The 19,888-nt window shown below is 34.6% G+C and overlaps 1 protein-coding gene across 1 annotated transcript in view; it reads left to right on the top strand.

Annotated features, from left to right (window-relative positions):
* Window positions 1-17,439, top strand: part of LOC111061594 (protein yellow) — a 41,003-nt gene extending 23,564 nt beyond the window's left edge. The window contains exons 4-7 of the mRNA XM_039434757.1: window positions 324-438; window positions 1,147-1,410; window positions 2,724-3,010; window positions 15,136-17,439. Coding sequence (XP_039290691.1) covers window positions 324-438; window positions 1,147-1,410; window positions 2,724-3,010; window positions 15,136-15,420 — 951 coding nt within the window. The 3' untranslated portion in view covers window positions 15,421-17,439. The remainder of the gene's footprint in view (window positions 1-323; window positions 439-1,146; window positions 1,411-2,723; window positions 3,011-15,135) is intronic.
* Window positions 17,440-19,888: the final 2,449 nt, after the last annotated feature.

The raw sequence follows: 19,888 nt of genomic DNA, 5'->3' as shown, positions 1-19,888 counted from the left end.
AGTCCAGTGGATAGAGTGCTTGCGGCTAGCAGCTCAGAGATCCGGGGTTCAAACCCGCTCACTACCAAACGTTTTTGACCAGGTCACTCCCGTGCTATATCATGGATGGGCACGTTAAACTGTCGGTCACAGCTGAAGTATGACAGTCGTAGGGCCCATAATTAAAGGCTTAAGTAATTATATATTCAGACGAGGAGGGTCCTGCAAGGGACTCACTACCAATAAACAGCCATACAAATGCATTTTTACTCGTATTTTTTAGTAGTATGAACATATTCGATTAATATACTTGAAATTGTCTATAATTCCCTTATTATTTGCAGGTAGATGAATGCGACCGTTTATGGGTGACAGACACTGGCTACAGTCATGCTGAGAATAAAAGAGTATGTCCACCTCAAATTCTGGCATTCGATCTGCACACCAATAAACTTTTAGGTGATAATACATTTTTATTTGAATATTTTCATCACTCACTACAATTCATTTATATTTGAAAATATATAAGTATATCAATTCAGGTTTGGGAATATGTTATTTAACTGAGATTCAAGAGAGGACTGGAGAGATAGTCATACACAGACCAATTCGCTATGTTGCTGGGGTAGTATTCAAGTGAATACTAGAAGAAACGAAAAATGATTGAGTTGATTAGATTTGAAAAATTACTATTGAAGTGAACATTAGAGTGAATATTAGAAGTATTCTCTTGTAAATATTAGATAATTGACTATATAACTATTAAATTTGGACTTGTAATGAATATGATGAATCAATCTAATCATAGTATCCCATTCACTACGTTCTTCTCAACCTGTAGACCTATCTACTGAAAATCCGCTGAATGGAGTTGTTCATCGTCAACGGGGTGTGATTTGACCTGATGGATGGCATTTTGGAATAACTATGGGTGGGTGTTTCGATAAAGTAGTAATAAATACTGAATGACCTGGATAACTCAGGTCTGTTCTCAGAGTTTTCAGATTGCACAAGATCAATTTCATCAGGACTTCTGACATGACTTATTAATGGGAATAAATAAGATGAATATTATGAAATAATAGTAAATATCTACACCTAGTCTAAATAATGACTGTTTACAGGCAGTTTACAATAATGTTCACCAAATTTGTATTCCAATTCCAGGACGCTACATCTTTCCAAAGAACCTGTACGAAAGAAAGTCTCTGTTCATCACCACTAAAATTGACACACGCGGCCAAAAGTGCGCAGATACATTCGCCTACATAGCAGATGTCACCGACTTCAAACTGGTCGTCTTCAACGCCAACGAACAGAGGTCGTGGAAAATCGAAAGCAACTACTTCTACCCAGATCCGCTGCAGGGAGTGTTCAACATCAACGGGGTGCAGTTCGACCTGATGGATGGGATTTTTGGAATAACTCTGGGTAAGTGTTTTGATCCGATATTTTATTCCTGAGCTTTCAATTATTCAAGTTGTCAAATCGTCAAAGGCATTGTTCTAGGCAAGGGTAAGAGTTTGAAATGGTTGCGTTGAAATTATTCTTATCCAGGTTCACATTCCTGAAATCATATTTTCTAAGTGGTAAACAAATAAATTGAAATGATTTATTTAATTCGTAAGATTAATTTATTAATTCACAAATTTCTTGAAGGCTATAACAGCAGACAGCTTTGTTAAATCTACAACCTTTGATTGCAATATTTCTGACCTAATGCGTTTTATTTACATTTTTACTAAACATATTGCATTTGTATACGACAGACTTATAGTTCTCACATACAATTATTAGTTTTAAATTTTTGAACTCAATGTAGATGAGATTAATAATTATATGTTTCATAACTTTTCTGTAGTAGCCAACGGCAAATATGGTTATTGATTTATTGACTATTGATTATAACGCTACAAGCTAAATCTCTACAGACATCAATTAGTTTACTCCATTTTGAAACAAAATCACAGTAAGTTGAGTGAATGGTGAAATAAATCACTGTCAGATACTGTGACCGCGAAATAATAGATCAATTTTTGAGATGTGGTTTGCTCCTGAACAAAGGTTACCGGTCCTAGTCCAGGTTTATTTCGCAATTTGGAAAAACGATACAACTTCGGGTTGAAAATGGTAAATAAACTGAAATAACATCAAGCGACATTTCTGTTTTTCAACTGCTACAAAAGATGGATAACGCGCGAGGCTATTCAAAAATTGAATTATTCATCACACCGGTTATTTTTTGACAAAGCAGGTTCTGACAAATGAATTGTTTTAAATGGATAAATGTGCATAGAGGATTTGGAGTCCCAGCTCCACTCTTGATCAATCAATATGATGATTTTATCCTCAATCAATATATTTATCATTAATCAATATATTTATAAATAATCAATAAAAAAAGTAAATTCGTATGGCTTTTTTGGTGGGGAGTCCCTTGCGGGAAGGTCCCACCGCCTGAATATATAATTTAAGCCGTCAATGGGCCTTACGACTGTCATACTTCAGCCGGGACCGACAATTTAACGTGCCCATCCGATAACACGGGAGTGATCTGGTTAATAAACGTTTGGTATTGAGAGGGTTTGAACCCGGGATCTCTATGCTGCTACGCAGGCACTCTATCCACTAGACAACGGATCACTCCAAATAATCAATATATCACGAAACTGATTTATTAAAATTTTAACAAAGCATCCAACAAATAATGATTAGGAATCATACATCACACCGATTCATTGCAGGCCCACTGATCAACAAGAATCGCATGCTCTACTTCCACGCACTGGCAAGCGTGCACGAGTCGTGGGTGCACACGTGCGTGGTGCGCAACGAGTCGCTGTTCGCGAACGAGGTGAACCTGTCGCCGCGCTCGTTCAAGATTTCGCAGGGCACACGTACGTCGCAGTCGGCGGCTGAAGACATGACGGACGACGGCATCCTCTTCTTCCCGCTCATCGCCGAGAACGCGCTAGCCTGCTGGAACTCCCGTCTGCCCTACGATAGCTCCAACATCGAGATTGTCGAACAGGTACGCAGGAAAAATATGAAAATATTCAACTTTCTCCAAACCTGCAGTATTTTTATTCAAATTTTCAATTTTTATGATTATTCAAGTTTTCTTCTATGTTATTGTTCTAGTTAAAAATCTATTTATTTATTCATTATTTACAATCAACTTAAAGACAAAAAACAGACTACAGTACAAAACTTCTTTTCATCCCAATTTGATAAAATAAATTGTCCAAATAAAGGTGATGTGCGACTTTTCAATTCTCCACTAACTTCCACATTGAAACAGAACACAAACACTTGAAACAATTAATTTTGAATTTAGAAAGGTGAAGATCCGAATTGATAACAAAATTCCTTCCACTTAGCACTCAAAACTGTAAAAAAAATATTAATTTGAAATATTTTGTTCCGAAAATTAAAACAATCTTCTCCACTAGAAGCACAAAAATATTGTTTTTTAGTCTACTTCAAATTTATATTCTGTCTATAAACATTCATAGCTTTTGACGCAATAATCGGATCTGATCGTACTACAGCTCATTCTTCTCGGCTCGTCAAGGCGGTTCAAAATCATGCATCATAAGTCAAATTCGTCATTTTTTGTGTATTGAAATACTGGTTAAGGTAGCGAAAGGATGAATTTTTTCCACCGAATTCAACTTATGTTGCATGATTTTGACGAGCCGAGAAGAATGAGATGTACGTAGTACGATGAGATCCGATTATTGTGTTAAAATCTATGAGTGTTTGAAATTTTGATCCTTGAGGTGTTCGTCCTTTATGCGCGCCTTTCCACTAAGTAATGTGCATCCAACGGGTGATTCTCATAGAACATGATCTCATGTCATTGAGCGAAATCTCAATGTGATGACAATGGAGTTAATGATGATGATTGAAGCTTAAAATCAAGTGTTTTTTTTTCAAAATACAAGGAGCATTGTTGTCAGGTTTACCTGGAAATCTATATGAGATAGAGCGTTCCACCTGGTCTCAGATTGTAGAGCACAAGATTACGCCCAGACGGATTTTCAATTATACATTTAAATGGTAACAATCGGCAGATACTGTTGATCAAAAACCAAACTTGATTTATTCTTAAAATTTTACTTATTTAAAAAAATTGTAACTCAGTACTTATTGAAGATAAAAAGCCCTAACAGAAATAGTAATAGGTCTAAAAATAAAGTAATTGGCTAATATCGCCAAGCAGATAATAACCAAGATTAGATAGCATCAGCTTGTTCTGGCTAAATGGTACAAGAACCTAAAAAGGATTTGAAGGAAGTTTATTGCTCATAAATAGATTATTATATAAAATATTTGAAGATTGAGGTTATGTAGATGTATTCACGGATCGGTGACCTAGAGATCGATCAAACCGAAGAACGTAGAATCTGACCAAAACCCCTTGGCAGAGCTTTATTGCAATCGGATGGTGTGCAATGTGAAAAAACACCTGTCCACGTGGCTAATTATTAGGTAGCATGGAATTAATATTAATGTATAGAATATTAACTAGCATGCAAAGAGCATAAATAAAAAACCAAATAAAAATAATTTAATGTATTCAGGAAATAAGAGTTACCAGGCGCATGAATACCGAATAAAATTTGCATGCACCAATAGTAAAACGGCAGTTAATAGGCGGCAACTGTAGGCCAATTCAAAAATATTTATATATATTTATATAAATGTACTAGATTTGTGTTAAAAATTTGTGTAATCTATGTTATCGATATGGCTCGAATGCAAAGAAATTATTAATCATATAATCTAAGCAATATTTTGGTATTTTTTGTAAGATCTATTTGAACTTAATGGCGGAGGATTAAGATATTTAAATTTTATGCTAATTTGAAAGTCGGAAAGAGGATCTGTAAAACTTGAAAAGGAAGAACCAGCACTCGTCAGCCAAATGCCACCATAAGAGGACCCCAAATATTTTAGAGCGTATTACCTTACTAATGATTTTGTAAAAGTTAAAGTTAAAGTAAATTATTAAATTTCTTAAAAGACTTCGTGATGCTATTGTGAAGCAGAAGTCATTTTTCATTTTAATTAAATTTATAACCCCTTGGAGGAGACGATTCCGGCTACCATATTCCCGGACCACATGGAGTTGGATCGACATCGGCGGCTTACAAGAAGATTTTCGACACGTGAGTGATTAAATTTGAATTTAGTGATGGGCGCCCTAGTGCTTCGAATTAATCTGATGATCAAAGCTAGCTCGCCGAAAGGGTTATTATAAATTGAGAAATTAATAAGAGTAATACTTGCGCAAGTAAAATTAGTATTAAAGGTATTTAATTGAAAGAAAAATATATAGATCAATATTTTAGAAATTTCTATTTAATCAAAGAAGTACGAAATCTAGGCTATTAAAACATATGCATATAATATTTAATTTTTTTTGCAATACAATTTGCGATAATTTATTATAGTTCTAATTCACTAGATGAATGGCTCTACCTATTCCGTCAGGTGCCGAATCTTGCACCCTGAGATAAAAATATATATTCGATACAAATAAATCTACTAAATACTAGAGATTTTAATATATATATATTTGGATTATTAGTGGCTAATTTATCAAGCTGATCTTAGAGCACATATTTTTGATTGAATTATCCAAGTCGACAAGTATTAGCAAGTGCATGTCGCAGCTACATGCAAAAGAATGCATATGATTTTAAGATAAAGGCACATGGTAATGATTCGTGCCATAAATCTAGAATATAAAGTTAGCCTGTGATATTTTGCTGATATAAAATTATTGTTCTATTTTTTATATTATATTTTTTATCGCTCTATATATATTTTTTGCCTCGATTGATCTTTGCATTATTTGTGTAATATATGTATGAACGTTCATGGTGTGCAATTTATTTTTTATTCCTCAACACTATAGTATAAGTATCATTTATATATATATTTATTATTTATTGAATTACAAGAGTTATTGGAGAAGCCCATATCTAGGCCTATCAAGATTTTTTAAGACTGAATACTATTAGAAAACCACGACCTAATTATATCAAATCTCATGCTTTACCGACTGATGCCAAGCAGGAGGCTAATCGTTATTTAATATAAAGAATAACGTGACACAAAGACATGTCGTACCAACGTGGGACTGATGATGAGAGCCAAGCTCATTGAATAATTATTTGAAATTAGGTCAATAACCATATTGAAAATTATAGATAACTTATACGAGTTGTGAGGAAAACTGGCGAAGGAAAATTTGTATTACTTTTTGGGGAAACAAGAGCTTTAAATAGAGAGAAATTATATGTTTTAAAGAAAATTTTATATTATTAGTACTGTGAAAAATTACATGTTTATAGAGAGAGATTATATTTTATAAGCCTAAACTGCTATTACTTTCTAGTCAAAAATATATTAGGTGTTTAAGCCGGTTGGAAAATAAGTCGCAGCCTGTAAACTAGCCAAGAATAAATCAACAAAACATTGGGGGCGCTAGAGCATTGTAAAAAACTTAAGTATAAATACCTTGTTGTAAGAGTATCCAAACACTTTACACATCACTGTTCACTGTAAGTCCCGGCTTGTGTCTTTTTTTTTTTTTTAAGCATTCTCGCTTATCATTTTTATCACTGTTTAATTAGCATTTATCATATTTGACATAATGAATCACACTCCCGCAAACTCTGAAGTTTCATATATGTACGGCGGTTGCACAGATCCCACTTTGTCGACTCCGAGCACATCAACCCCACCACGGTAGATGCAAATACGCCACGAGAAAGGGAACCAGGAAGCGTCGGGTCGATAGTCTTCGATCCACCAGGTCTGCAACCTCTATCCTCCACTCGAATCGACGCCGCTGACACACCATTGAATCAACGGATAGTAGAGATCAACTTTGAAGGGGGCGAGGAGCAACCTGCAGAACCCGCATCGCCGGAGGCCGAGTCACACCTGAGTAAACAAAGTATATTTTCAATCACAGAATTAGATCCGCTTCAAAAGGTAATAATGGAACAAACTAGTAGCACTTTCAACATTATGTTACAAAAAACAATGGATAGTATGATGCAGGAGATTAAAAAAGAGATTGCTACAGTAAAAGAGGAAAATAAACAAACAGTGGAACAGGGTATGAAAGAGACCACAGGCGCTATAAAATCAGTAGAACAACGGTTGGATAATATTGAAACTAAAGTAGAGAGTCATAGGGAAGAGTTAAAAGCAATGATAACCCTACAAAAAGAAAGTCAGGATAAAGTTACGGCAGGATTATCGGAAAGGTTGGATACGGTTACATGTGAACTCAATGAAAGGATAGATAACCTAACCATACAAATCACTACACCCATTCAGGATATAACCAATAACATTAAGGCCGATTGCCACCAAGAAATCCACAAACAAATTACCGTTGCCAATCAAAACTTAACAACTACAGTTGACAAAAATATTAACAATATTAAAGAAATACAAAACAAACAGATTAATATGTCCACAAAAATGAACCAACTGCAAGGTAGCATCAACCAAAATACAGAAACCTGTAAAGCTTTAAACGGAACTCTACTAATTCAAAAATCCACTCTGACTCAATTAAATCAAGAAATAAACGCAAATAAAATTACACATAATAGTCAATGGCAGATAACACAGGAAAAAATAATAGCATTGGAAAATCATATTCAACAACAACCTCAAGGGATTCAAACAGACAACCTCAACGTACATAGTATATTACAAGGACTAGGAAAATTTGATAATACTGATCGCCATTTGCAACCTCAACCATTCATTGATCAGATAAAATTAGTACAAACTCTTGCACCTACCTCTTGGAATTTTTGGCGTCTCCGTTTGACTAATTTATTGATTGGCGAACCCCTGATGTTCTTTCGGAGTAGAGCCCATGAATTTACATCATTGGATGAGTTTGTCGCTGTCTTCCTGGAACAGTATTGGAGCAGAAGTAAACAGTTGGACGTGCTAGCGGACATTATATCATGCGATTTCAACCCTAACTTAGACGGTGCATGTACCACTTTCGTCACTGCCCTACAGTTTAAAAATTCTCAATTGAGCGAGCCCATTAATGAATCGGCATTAGCAAGTATTATTTTAAAGAAGCTACCGTATCAAGTTAGAATGGCACTCGCCACACAACCCATTACTGATTGTAAGCAGCTGATAAATCATTTATATGGCATACAGTCTGCAATGGCAATATCAAACCACCGCTCAGACCAGAGATACGCACCAAATCAACATAATTCAAAATTTAATCAGCATAACAGCCAAAATTATGAACCGGTATCATATGATCGCTACCGATCTGCTCCTCAATTTGAACGCCGCTATGAGCACAGGCAAAATGGTAACTGGAATAATGAAAAATTTCAAAATCGCACAACCAACCACTATGCCCAGCAGAGCAATCGTAAGAATCACTATGATGGCCGTGATCGATTAAACTCAAATAATAATCACACTCAGAACAATTACAACAGAAATTATAAACCGCCACCTCAACAAGTAAGCACAAATTATACATTAGCACATGCAATAGGATTGAATCACCAAAAAACACAGAACCCAACACCCAACAACCCGCCACCAGATATACAGAAAACTACAGCTAATAAACCAGGACTATATGATACCCCCGATATAACAAGCACAAGCTCAAATGAAACAAACCAAGAAAAGCAGGATATTTCAACGTCATACACCACATTCAGAAGTGATTTACCGAAAACATTATTAGAAGAACCGAAAATATTAGAAAAACAGATGTTTAATACAAGATAAACCACCACCAAAAACCAGCTGTAAGCATCAATCCCTACTGAGCATCCTGTTCCCCGCCGACGATCCATCACCGCAGGAAGAGCAGCCCGCATATCCAGAGACCGCCACTATACTACCTGTTTTGACCGCCACCATACTACCTGTTTCGACCACCACCATGCATCCGCACACAGAGCCTACACCCGCGCATCATATCACCACACGGCAAACCAAGGACCCCATGGAAGAACGAGAGGACGGCATCCAGGACAAGAGGAGCGCCCATCGCAAGGCCCGGAGACGGAAGCGCCCGAGGACACCGGGACGGCCGACATCAGGACGGAGAGGACGGCATACGGGAGAAGAAGAAGATGCATCGCAAGGCCCGGAGGCGGAAGAAACGGAGGAACCGCGCGCGCCGATGGAGGCCGCATGCACGCTTCAAGAGGCCAAGGAGGACACCGGATCGTCACCAGGAGGAAGGGACCGAAGTCATGCATCCGCGGCACATACGCTTCAAGAGAGCCAATCAGCGATGTGACCGAAAAAAGGAATCAAATAATTGGAACAAAACCGGAGCTGCTTACGAAACTATTATGGATTCATGTTGGAATAAGAATGGAACTGATAGGAATACTATGGATTCGTGCATGGGCAACAAGGAAATGGAAGATAGACTAATGAAGAATGGGAAGTGGTTAATAAGAGTGAAAAAAACAAGGAATTATATTAATAAAATGGGAGTACTGGGCTATTATATGTGGAAAGATTATATTATTAAAGAACTAATTAGTGTTTTGATTTATTGTATTGTGTGGATTACCATGGCTGTGATGATATTGAAAAGTGATGTTATAATTAAGACCATGTTAGTGTTGAAGGAATTTGTTGACTGTTGGAAATCTTGTATGGTGAAATTGTTTGTTATAATGGCTGTGATATTAATAAAAGACCGTGTTGTGGATAGAATGGAAAATATTGTATTATTATTGATAAAATGAAACTACTATTGATGATTGGAAATTTAATAGTATAAAAATGTTTATTGTTGTAAGCCTAATGAGTTATAATGAGCCGAAATCAAGAATATTAGATGAAAATAAGAGGAAAGGTGAATTAAAATTACAGGATGATGGGAAAAAGAATGGATTAAAAGGATATACCAGATACCAGGGTTTCAAATTTATGATGAAAAAATTATCAATAGGACAGCCTCACAAATCAACAGCAGATAACCTAGCCAGCCTACAACATCTACAAACAGAATGCAAGAAGATGCAAGTAAACCACGGGGATTTTTACATGCAATATCGTCGAATTTGAAATAAATATGATAAGAAAATCAAGGAAAACATTATTATCAAACCGATTACTAACCTTCCTTAATAAATTTAATATTGGTATAGGACCTCGTGGCAACAATCCAATGTTTTAATTCCTTCCAGCCGTTAGAAGCCTGCAATAAGGAAAAGAACAATTTTTAAATATGTAATTAAATTATATACATCAGATAAAAAAGGACACAAGCGGGGATAATAAAATTAAAATTTGTTAATTACCTTTTTAAGAGAAAAAATTGAGCAGTTAGGTTAGTTATGAAAGTCGATAGCAAATTCTGATGTAACATGTAGCACTATGAATTGTAGAACAGCGACCAGCTGACCAAAGCCACCCAAATCAAATAATGTAATGTCTGTTGAACATATGTTTATAAAAAGAAGTACTGTACCCAAAGAGTTATTTATTATTGTTATTTATTATATTTATTAATGTCGATATATTTATTTATATGTTTTTATATTTATTACTTTTAATTATGCCACGTTTGTTACCTGAAAAAGACTTAAAGTGAATACCAGCTACCAAAACCAAAGAACCATTAGCAAAAGAAAGTATTGTACCTGATGTATAGAAAATTATTTATATTAAGACCTAAGAAATACTATAAGATATAAGCCCAGAAGTTTATGAATCGAAATTATTGTCTAAAAGGAATCATTTATGAGAATTATGAAATGTGTGTAGTTAGTTGGCGGCCCTGCAAGCGGCGAATTTAAAAATTACTATGTTTTAAGTGTTGTCAGGAGGAGTACGTTTAGAAGTTTATATTTATGATATTTTATGTGTGCTGAGGAGGAGAATTTGTTATTGTATTTGATAAAGGTATAAAGGAGATGCAGCAAATATGTCTGCAAACTGTGATAGAAGTAGGAGAGTATAATTTATAAATAAAGTATAGTGTATATCGATGTATTGAAGGGTGGGTTTTCATTAAAAACATTGTGATTCTCAAATATTTTGAATTCAAACCCAGGGGCGCGTGTAACATATTAAATCTGGGTAGATAAAAAGCCCTAACATAAATAGTAATAGGTCTAAAAATAAAGTAATTGGCTAATATCGCCAAGCAGATAATAACCAAGATTAGATAGCATCAGCTTGTTCTGGCTAAATGGTACAAGAACCTAAAAAGGATTTGAAGGAAGTTTATTGCTCATAAATAGATTATTATATAAAATATTTGAAGATTGAGGTTATGTAGATGTATTCACGGATCGGTGACCTAGAGATCGATCAAACCGAAGAACGTAGAATCTGACCAAAACCCCTTGGCAGAGCTTTATTGCAATCGGATGGTGTGCAATGTGAAAAAACACCTGTCCACGTGGCTAATTATTAGGTAGCATGGAATTAATATTAATGTATAGAATATTAACTAGCATGCAAAGAGCATAAATAAAAAACCAAATAAAAATAATTTAATGTATTCAGGAAATAAGAGTTACCAGGCGCATGAATACCGAATAAAATTTGCATGCACCAATAGTAAAACGGCAGTTAATAGGCGGCAACTGTAGGCCAATTCAAAAATATTTATATATTTATATAAATGTACTAGATTTGTGTTAAAAATTTGTGTAATCTATGTTATCGATATGGCTCGAATGCAAAGAATTATTAATCATATAATCTAAGCAATATTTTGGTATTTTTTGTAAGATCTATTTGAACTTAATGGCGGAGGATTAAGATATTTAAATTTTATGCTAATTTGAAAGTCGGAAAGAGGATCTGTAAAACTTGAAAAGGAAGAACCAGCACTCGCCAGCCAATGCCACCATAAGAGGACCCCAAATATTTTAGAGCGTAGTACCTTACTAATGATTTTGTAAAAGTTAAAGTTAAAGTAAATTATTAAATTTCTTAAAAGACTTCGTGATGCTATTGTGAAGCAGAAGTCATTTTTCATTTTAATTAAATTTATAACCCCTTGGAGGAGACGATTCCGGCTACCATATTCCCGGACCACATGGAGTTGGATCGACATCGGCGGCTTACAAGAAGATTTTCGACACGTGAGTGATTAAATTTGAATTTAGTGATGGGCGCCCTAGTGCTTCGAATTAATCTGATGATCAAAGCTAGCTCGCCGAAAGGGTTATTATAAATTGAGAAATTAATAAGAGTAATACTTGCGCAAGTAAAAATTAGTATTAAAGGTATTTAATTGAAAGAAAAATATATAGATCAATATTTTTAGAAATTTCTATTTAATCAAAGAAGTACGAAATCTAGGCTATTAAAACATATGCATATAATATTTAATTTTTTGCAATACAATTTGCGATAATTTATTATAGTTCTAATTCACTAGATGAATGGCTCTACCTATTCCGTCAGGTGCCGAATCTTGCACCCTGAGATGAAAATATATATTCGATACAAATAAATCTACTAAATACTAGAGATTTTAATATATATATATATTTGGATTATTAGTGGCTAATTTATCAAGCTGACCTTAGAGCACATATTTTTTGATTGAATTATCCAAGTCGACAAGTATTAGCAAGTGCATGTCGCAGCTACATGCAAAAGAATGCATATGATTTTAAGATAAAGGCACATGGTAATGATTCGTGCCATAAAACTAGAATATAAAGTTAGCCTGTGATATTTTGCTGATATAAAATTATTGTTCTATTTTTTATATTATATTTTTTATCGCTCTATTTATATTTTTTGCCTCGATTGATCTTTGCATTATTTGTGTAATATATGTATGAAGCTTTCATGGTGTGCAATTTATTTTTTATTCCTCAACACTATAGTATAAGTATCATTATATATATATATTTATTATTTATTGAATTACAAGAGTTATTGGAGAAGCCATATCTAGGCCTATCAAGATTTTTTTAAGACTGAATACTATTAGAAAACCACGACCTAATTATATCAAATCTCATGCTTTACCGACTGATGCCAAGCAGGAGGCTAATCGTTATTTAAATATAAAGAATAACGTGACACTATTCAAAAGCATATCATCAGGGCTGCGCTAGGAAGACCAAGACGCTATCCTAGCAGACTAATATTTGATGAGATAAACTTACCAACGCTTCGCCAAACGTACATAACAAACTTATTATATTCATAAATAAAAATACACATCTATTTACTCAACGCAATGTCACTTACAATTTAAGACAAGCAAGTGTAAGTGCTTACAGTATAAATTTCACTGCATTGACAACCAGCAATCATCAATTCAAGTTCCAGAGCGATAAGCTAATAAATAGAATACCAGACGATTTCATTAGGGATAAAATTACAAGTAATAATTAAATAAAATAAGATCCTGGGTAAAAGAGAATTACTTTTTTAAAATCGAAAACTAAATACTATAATTATAACTTGTTTTTAACACGCTCAATTTAAACTTTGTTTTTTTTTGTTTTTTTTTTTGATTACCTGAAAAAAGATTTTTTGTATTATTATTATAATTTCTATATTAGCCTACCTATTTCTATTGTTGGGCTTGTTGATTGTTGATTTTTGATTCAAGAATTGATTTTTGTTTTTATTTATACATATTTTTGGTTTACTATCTTTTAATTTGTATTTTAGAATATTATCACGGCAAATGTACAAATAATTTAAAGAATATTTTCGAACTCGTGGCTGGAGCTCAAGGCTTCTTTTTCCAGCCACACTAATAATGTATATTAGTTGATAAGTGTTATTTTGTGAACTTCGAGTGAATTGGTAAATAAATAAATTTGATTTTTGATTTGATTTTGACGCAATAATCGGATCTGATCGTACTACAGCTCATTCTTCTCGGCTCGTCAAGGCGGTTCAAAATCATGCATCATAAGTCAAATTCGTCATTTTTTGTGTATTGAAATACTGGTTAAGGTAGCGAAAGGATGAATTTTTTCCACTGAATTCAACTTATGATGCATGATTTTGACGAGCCGAGAAGAATGAGATGCACGTAGTACGATGAGATCCGATTATTGTGTTAAAAGCTATGAGTGTTTGGAATTTTGATCCTTGAGGTGTTCGTCCTTTATGCGCGCCTTTCCACTAAATAAAGTGCATCCAACGGGTGATTCCCATAGAACATGATCTCATGTCATTGAGCGAAATCTCAATGTGATGACAATGGAGTTAATGATGATGATTGAAGCTTAAAATCAAGTGTTTTTTCAAAATACAAGGAGCATTGTTGTCAGGTTTACCTGGAAATCTATATGAGATAGAGCGTTCCACCTGGTCTCAGATTGTAGAGCACAAGATTACGCCCAGACGGATTTTCAATTATACATTTAAATGGTAACAATCGGCAGATACTGTTGATCAAAAACCAAACTTGATTTATTCTTAAAATTTTACTTATTTAAAAAAATTGTAACTCAGTGCTCATTGAAGATAGAGAGTTCCGAATGATCTTATTCTATTGAGTATTCCATAATCTCAAAAAAGGCAAGAGTGAGTGAATTTTTCTGTCCGATTACAGGATTTGGCGGAAATAGCTGAAAACTGGAAAATGAACCGAAAATACGATGTTTTTGGGCCACTCTGTATCTAGTAAAAGGAAAATGTTCCATGGAAAAATTGGTTCTGGACTTTTCTTATCTATCCAAATAATACATAAAGAAATCAGAACCACAATAAAAATTGCAAGCACACCCCCTTTTTATGTCTATATTGACTGGACTATTACTAGAGTCACATCATATGCATGTATAATGCAAATAGATTGATACTTCCCTCTAATTCAATCACAATTTATTTGGACACATTATTTCTTATTATTATACACAGAGTTGATGAAAATTAAGGAAACGGCAAAAAATACTTCTTTTCAAAGAAAAACCCAATAGCAGGCCTCATTGGAGATCGAATCCACACTGAAAAGGCTCTGTGAAAGCAGTTTCACAACTTTAAGTACTGAAAATTTTCCTCTACTTAGGCTACTTATGGAAATAATAAGTTATCAAATCCATTTTTCAAATGTTAATTGGAAATTTACTGAAATGATTTACACTAATGATTTCTGTTGAACTTTGACAGGACGACGAGCGACTCCAGTTCGCCTCGGGCCTGAAAGTGCACAAGAACAAAGTTTGGGTGACAACGAGCCGATTCCAGAACTACTTCACTAACATCATGAACCCTAACGAGACCAACTTCCGCATCACGGTGGGTCGAGTCGACGACCTCGTCCGAGGAACTACCTGCGAAATGCCCAACGGCGGTTCCCATCACAACTCCTACAAACCCAAACCCAAGCCACGGCCTCCACCTCACTCCGGGTCGGGGTCATCCTACCAGCCACTCGTCTTCGAGAACAACTGACAAGTGTTCTATCAACAGTTTAGGAGACTGATCAGACTCAACAACTTCTTTCTGTGAAACGTAGTTCGATATAAAACGATGTCGAGCCAGTGAGGATTCACTGTGATATGGACATTTCAATCGGAATCTATTGTAATGATTGGTAGGTGAACCTAAATAATATACAGTGAGATGGACATTTCAATCGAAATCTACTGTAAAGATAGGTAGGTGAACCTAAATAATATACAGTGAGATGGACATTTCAAGATAGGTAGGTGGATCAAAATAATATACAGTGAGATGGACATTTCGCGAATACTACTATATACATACAGTATATTGGTGGCTCTAATAAGTGAGATAGAGAGCGAGTTAGGGTATACGATAAAAGTTCAAATTAAAACTTGAAATGGAAAATTTTAAATACCTTATATTCGCTTGAAATACAGAGTGACACAGAATAACGGGAACTTTTAAAAACGCCATAAAACATTAGTGAGAAGGGCAAAAATGATTCTATTCAAACTAATGTGAAGTTCAAGACTGCCATTTGAGAATTATTAATAACATCATCACTTTTTGACAATTACTTCTTTAAGATGGCTTCCTCCTGAACGAATTCACTCTTGAAATCTGTGTTGAAGATTCCTCATTGATCGCTGCAGCATCTGTGTTTCCTGGTCCCATGATCTGTCCACCTGCGTTTTTCTGTTTGTGAAGCTATCTCAAATCAAACGTTTTCACAAATTGACCAAAAGCTGTGGTTGAATCATAGCAGACAATTCAAAATGAAATTAACAATATCCCAGCTGAAATGTTGCAGCAATCGATCAGGAATCACAAAACAGATTTCAAGAGTGTATTTGTGCAGGAGGAAGAAGTAATTGTCAAAAAGTGATAGATGTGTTTCATAATTCTCAAATGGCAAGTCTTGAACTTTACATTAGTTTGAATAAAATCATTTTTGCCCTTCCCACTAATGTTTTATGGCGTTTTCAAATGTTCCCGTTATTCTGGGACACCCGGTATATAAACTGAGGGCATGATCACATTGGATGGGTATAGATCTAATAAGTGAAATACAAAGCGAGTTAGGGTGTGTTATAAAAGTTTAAAAGTTCAAACTAAACCTTGAAATGGGAAATTTTAAATACCTTATATGCGCTTGGAATATAAATTAAGATATGATCACATTGAATGCGTATATGTGCAAGTGCAAGCTTGGTTATGCATGACCATGCGTGCAGACGAGAAACAAAATCTGGAAATAGCAATAGGAACACACACTGAACGCTTAAACTTCCAGGTTGTGTTCAGTGTGAGCAGCTACATGCAAGTCATAACGTGTTTCAATGGCACTTTCCAGATGAATGACTCATGCATGACCTGACGTGCACTTGCATATATTCAATGTGATCACACCCTTAGACCTCAGATACTCTTGAATCTAATATATAGGTAAAAGTTTACTTCAATTTTCTAGATCTCACGTGAAATCGAAAAAAAAGTAAATTTCAATTTGTGAAAAAGAATATTTGTATGTCTCTTCATTGTGGGAGACATTTACAGAAGGAAGGGCCTCGTCTGATATATTTTTGCCATCAATGGGCCTTACGACTGTTATACCTCTGATATCTTTTATACGACTGGGACCTCCAAGTTATTCTGAAAATAGTTGTTTTACGGCTTTACTGGATGAAAGAGGATTTAGAATCATTAAAGTTCACAAAATTGGTGAAACTCAATCATTTCGTTCTGTGAACGAAATACTACAATACTGTAGTATAAATCATACTACAATATGTAATGTATGTATTCAAAATGCCCTAAGGATGGGTTGTTGAGAGCTAACACTCAAATTTTGTAAAAAAGGAGTATTTTAAATAAGATGGTACTAACTTACCCAGATATTGAACAAGATCCCTACTGAGTAATCTCATTTAAATTCTGTTGAGTATTTATTTATTTCAATGATATAATATTTTATTGTATAATCTTCATTGCGATGAGTGCTTGGAATAAACTATTTACATCATGGATGGTACCAAGTCAATTTATTCACCTTCAGAACTTCTCTAAAAATTTATTCAAATTTCAAGACAAAATATTACAAGGAGACACGTGAAAAAACAATAAATTATTATTGAAACAAATAGAGAATAAGAGCCAGTTGCACGTAAACCTAATTGGGTTTAAACACAGTCAGTCAGATGCTAGAATCGTTCATTAGTAGCTATAGTTGCTTCGGTTCCGTATGTAGTATAAATAATTTTACGGCAAATATAGAATTTTATGAAAATAAAGAATAGAGTAAAGAAAATCTGGTGTGGCGCACTCACACAACTTTCCTTTCCGTTATTAAAATTGATCACCTGACGCTAGTGTTCACGCGCATCTCAAGTCTACTATTCAAAGATCTGAGCCAGCTGGTGACAGGACAATAACGCTTTAGACACACGAGGTCTGCTATCTCTTCGTAGTGAATGATTAAATACTTAGAATCAACAGTTGCCAACCGTTTACAATTGAATAATAACATTTTCTCGAATTTTGAGCTTATTTTCAATTTTAAGTGAAAATGTTAATGAACATTGATTAATTTTAGCGATTCTCATGCTCAATCTTTTCCATATGATTTTTTTTTGTTCAAATTGTATCTGAAGCCTGATAATTGGGAATCTAAAATCAAACTTTGCAAAGATGGGGCGGAGCTCCTGAAAGTTTTACAGATACCTATAGGACTTGTGGCAGTTGATAGAGCTTATAAATGACTATCTTAAGGTGCGTACAGATATACGCGCCGCGAACATGAGCAATTCACTTCTAATCAGCTGACTATATCTTCTGTATTTTTACAGAAACGGTAAGATACATATATAAAAAGCTTGGCATATAAAAAGCCGGCTCCAGACATGCATCATTCGGCAAACACTGAGCAGCGACTAGCCGAATTGCTAGTAGTGTGGATGGATGTTTGTCTATTCAGCAAGCAGCGAAAATTCGTGCTCGTTGTTTCAGCCGGCTCCAGACATGCGGCATTCGGCGATCACCTAGCATACTCGCCGAATCACGAGTAGTGTGGATGGATGTTTGGTATTCGGCAAGCAGTGAACATTCGTGCTCGTTGTTTTTCCGGTCGGTGTGGAACTTTTGAACACATCAAAGTGGACGAATGTTCATGTGAAATGTACATACCATATTTTAATATAGAACTATAATCTGGAGATACTACCTCTCCGAAACAGATGGTTAAAATTGGTAACTAAATTAATACCCAGTCCAATTTTGTAAGGTTGGCATTAAGTTGAGGAAGGTTTCTAAACAAGATTTGAGTTCTGTCACTTTAATATCATGGGCGTACAAGGAAAATGCACTAAGTGCAACTTTTCCAAACTTTGATTCTCCATTATTTTGAATTAATTGTATAAACTATGAATATTAAATCATATCAAATCAAATAATCAATTATCAAACAAATGAAGAATATTTTATTTCTTGCAGTATGATATTATTTTGTGAAAAAATCACTGTAAGGAAATTATAATTGATGTTAGAAATTAGAAATTGATTTCCTGAGAAATTTACTTTTATGGATTTTCCTTGTATGCCCACGTATGTTAGTACCAAGTTGAAGAACTTATCTATATTATAGCCTAATAAAGAAAAAAACTAGCTTATACACTGTAATTCGATAGGCAAGCAAAATCGCTAATTGGAAGAATTTTATAGGTCTGAAGTAAAACAGCTATTCTATTATCGCCAAATACGATAACAACAAATGAAAGATTAGATAATAATGGGCACCATGGCTAAAATTAGAACAGCCGAATAGAAAAGAATATGTGCTACTTATTATATTATATAAAGTATTGGAAAATTTGAGGTTAGGCTTAAAATACCTACTGATCGGCGACCTAATAATCGATCAAGTCGTGTAATGTGAAATCTAGCCAGACACCTTGGCAAAAATTTGTTGTAAACAAATAGTATTGAACTAGAGGATTTTGGAAAGCACATGGCTAATTGTTGTAGAGGGAGAAACAACTTATAAATTCCAAAAATATTTATTATCTGTAATAAACATACATAAACCACCAAATAAAAATAAATTAGAATATTAAGGAAGTAGGATATTCCTAGGCGCATGGATACATTAGTGAATTTGCATGAACCAATCAAATTACAGTAATCGATGGGCGGCAATAGAGAGCCGATTCAAATGTATATATAAATATTTTTATAAATGATAAGAATTTGTAAATTATCACTACTCAGTTTATGTATCGGATATGGTCCAAGAAATAATAAAATGTTATACCTAAGATATAGGTAATAATTTAGTAGATTGGCACGGACTATTTGATCCTTTTAATGGCATAGTAGTGAATTATTTAAATATATGTAAATTTGTAAGTCGGGAATGGGATTGTAGAAAATAAGGGTAGAACCTGCCCATTTGCCTGCCAGACGCCACTATGGAATGACA

Source organism: Nilaparvata lugens, chromosome 8, assembly GCF_014356525.2.
Source record: "Nilaparvata lugens isolate BPH chromosome 8, ASM1435652v1, whole genome shotgun sequence".
Taxonomy (NCBI): Eukaryota; Metazoa; Arthropoda; class Insecta; order Hemiptera; family Delphacidae; genus Nilaparvata; species Nilaparvata lugens.
Note: the sequence above shows the minus strand (reverse complement) of the source record. Positions and strands in the feature narration are given on the sequence as shown.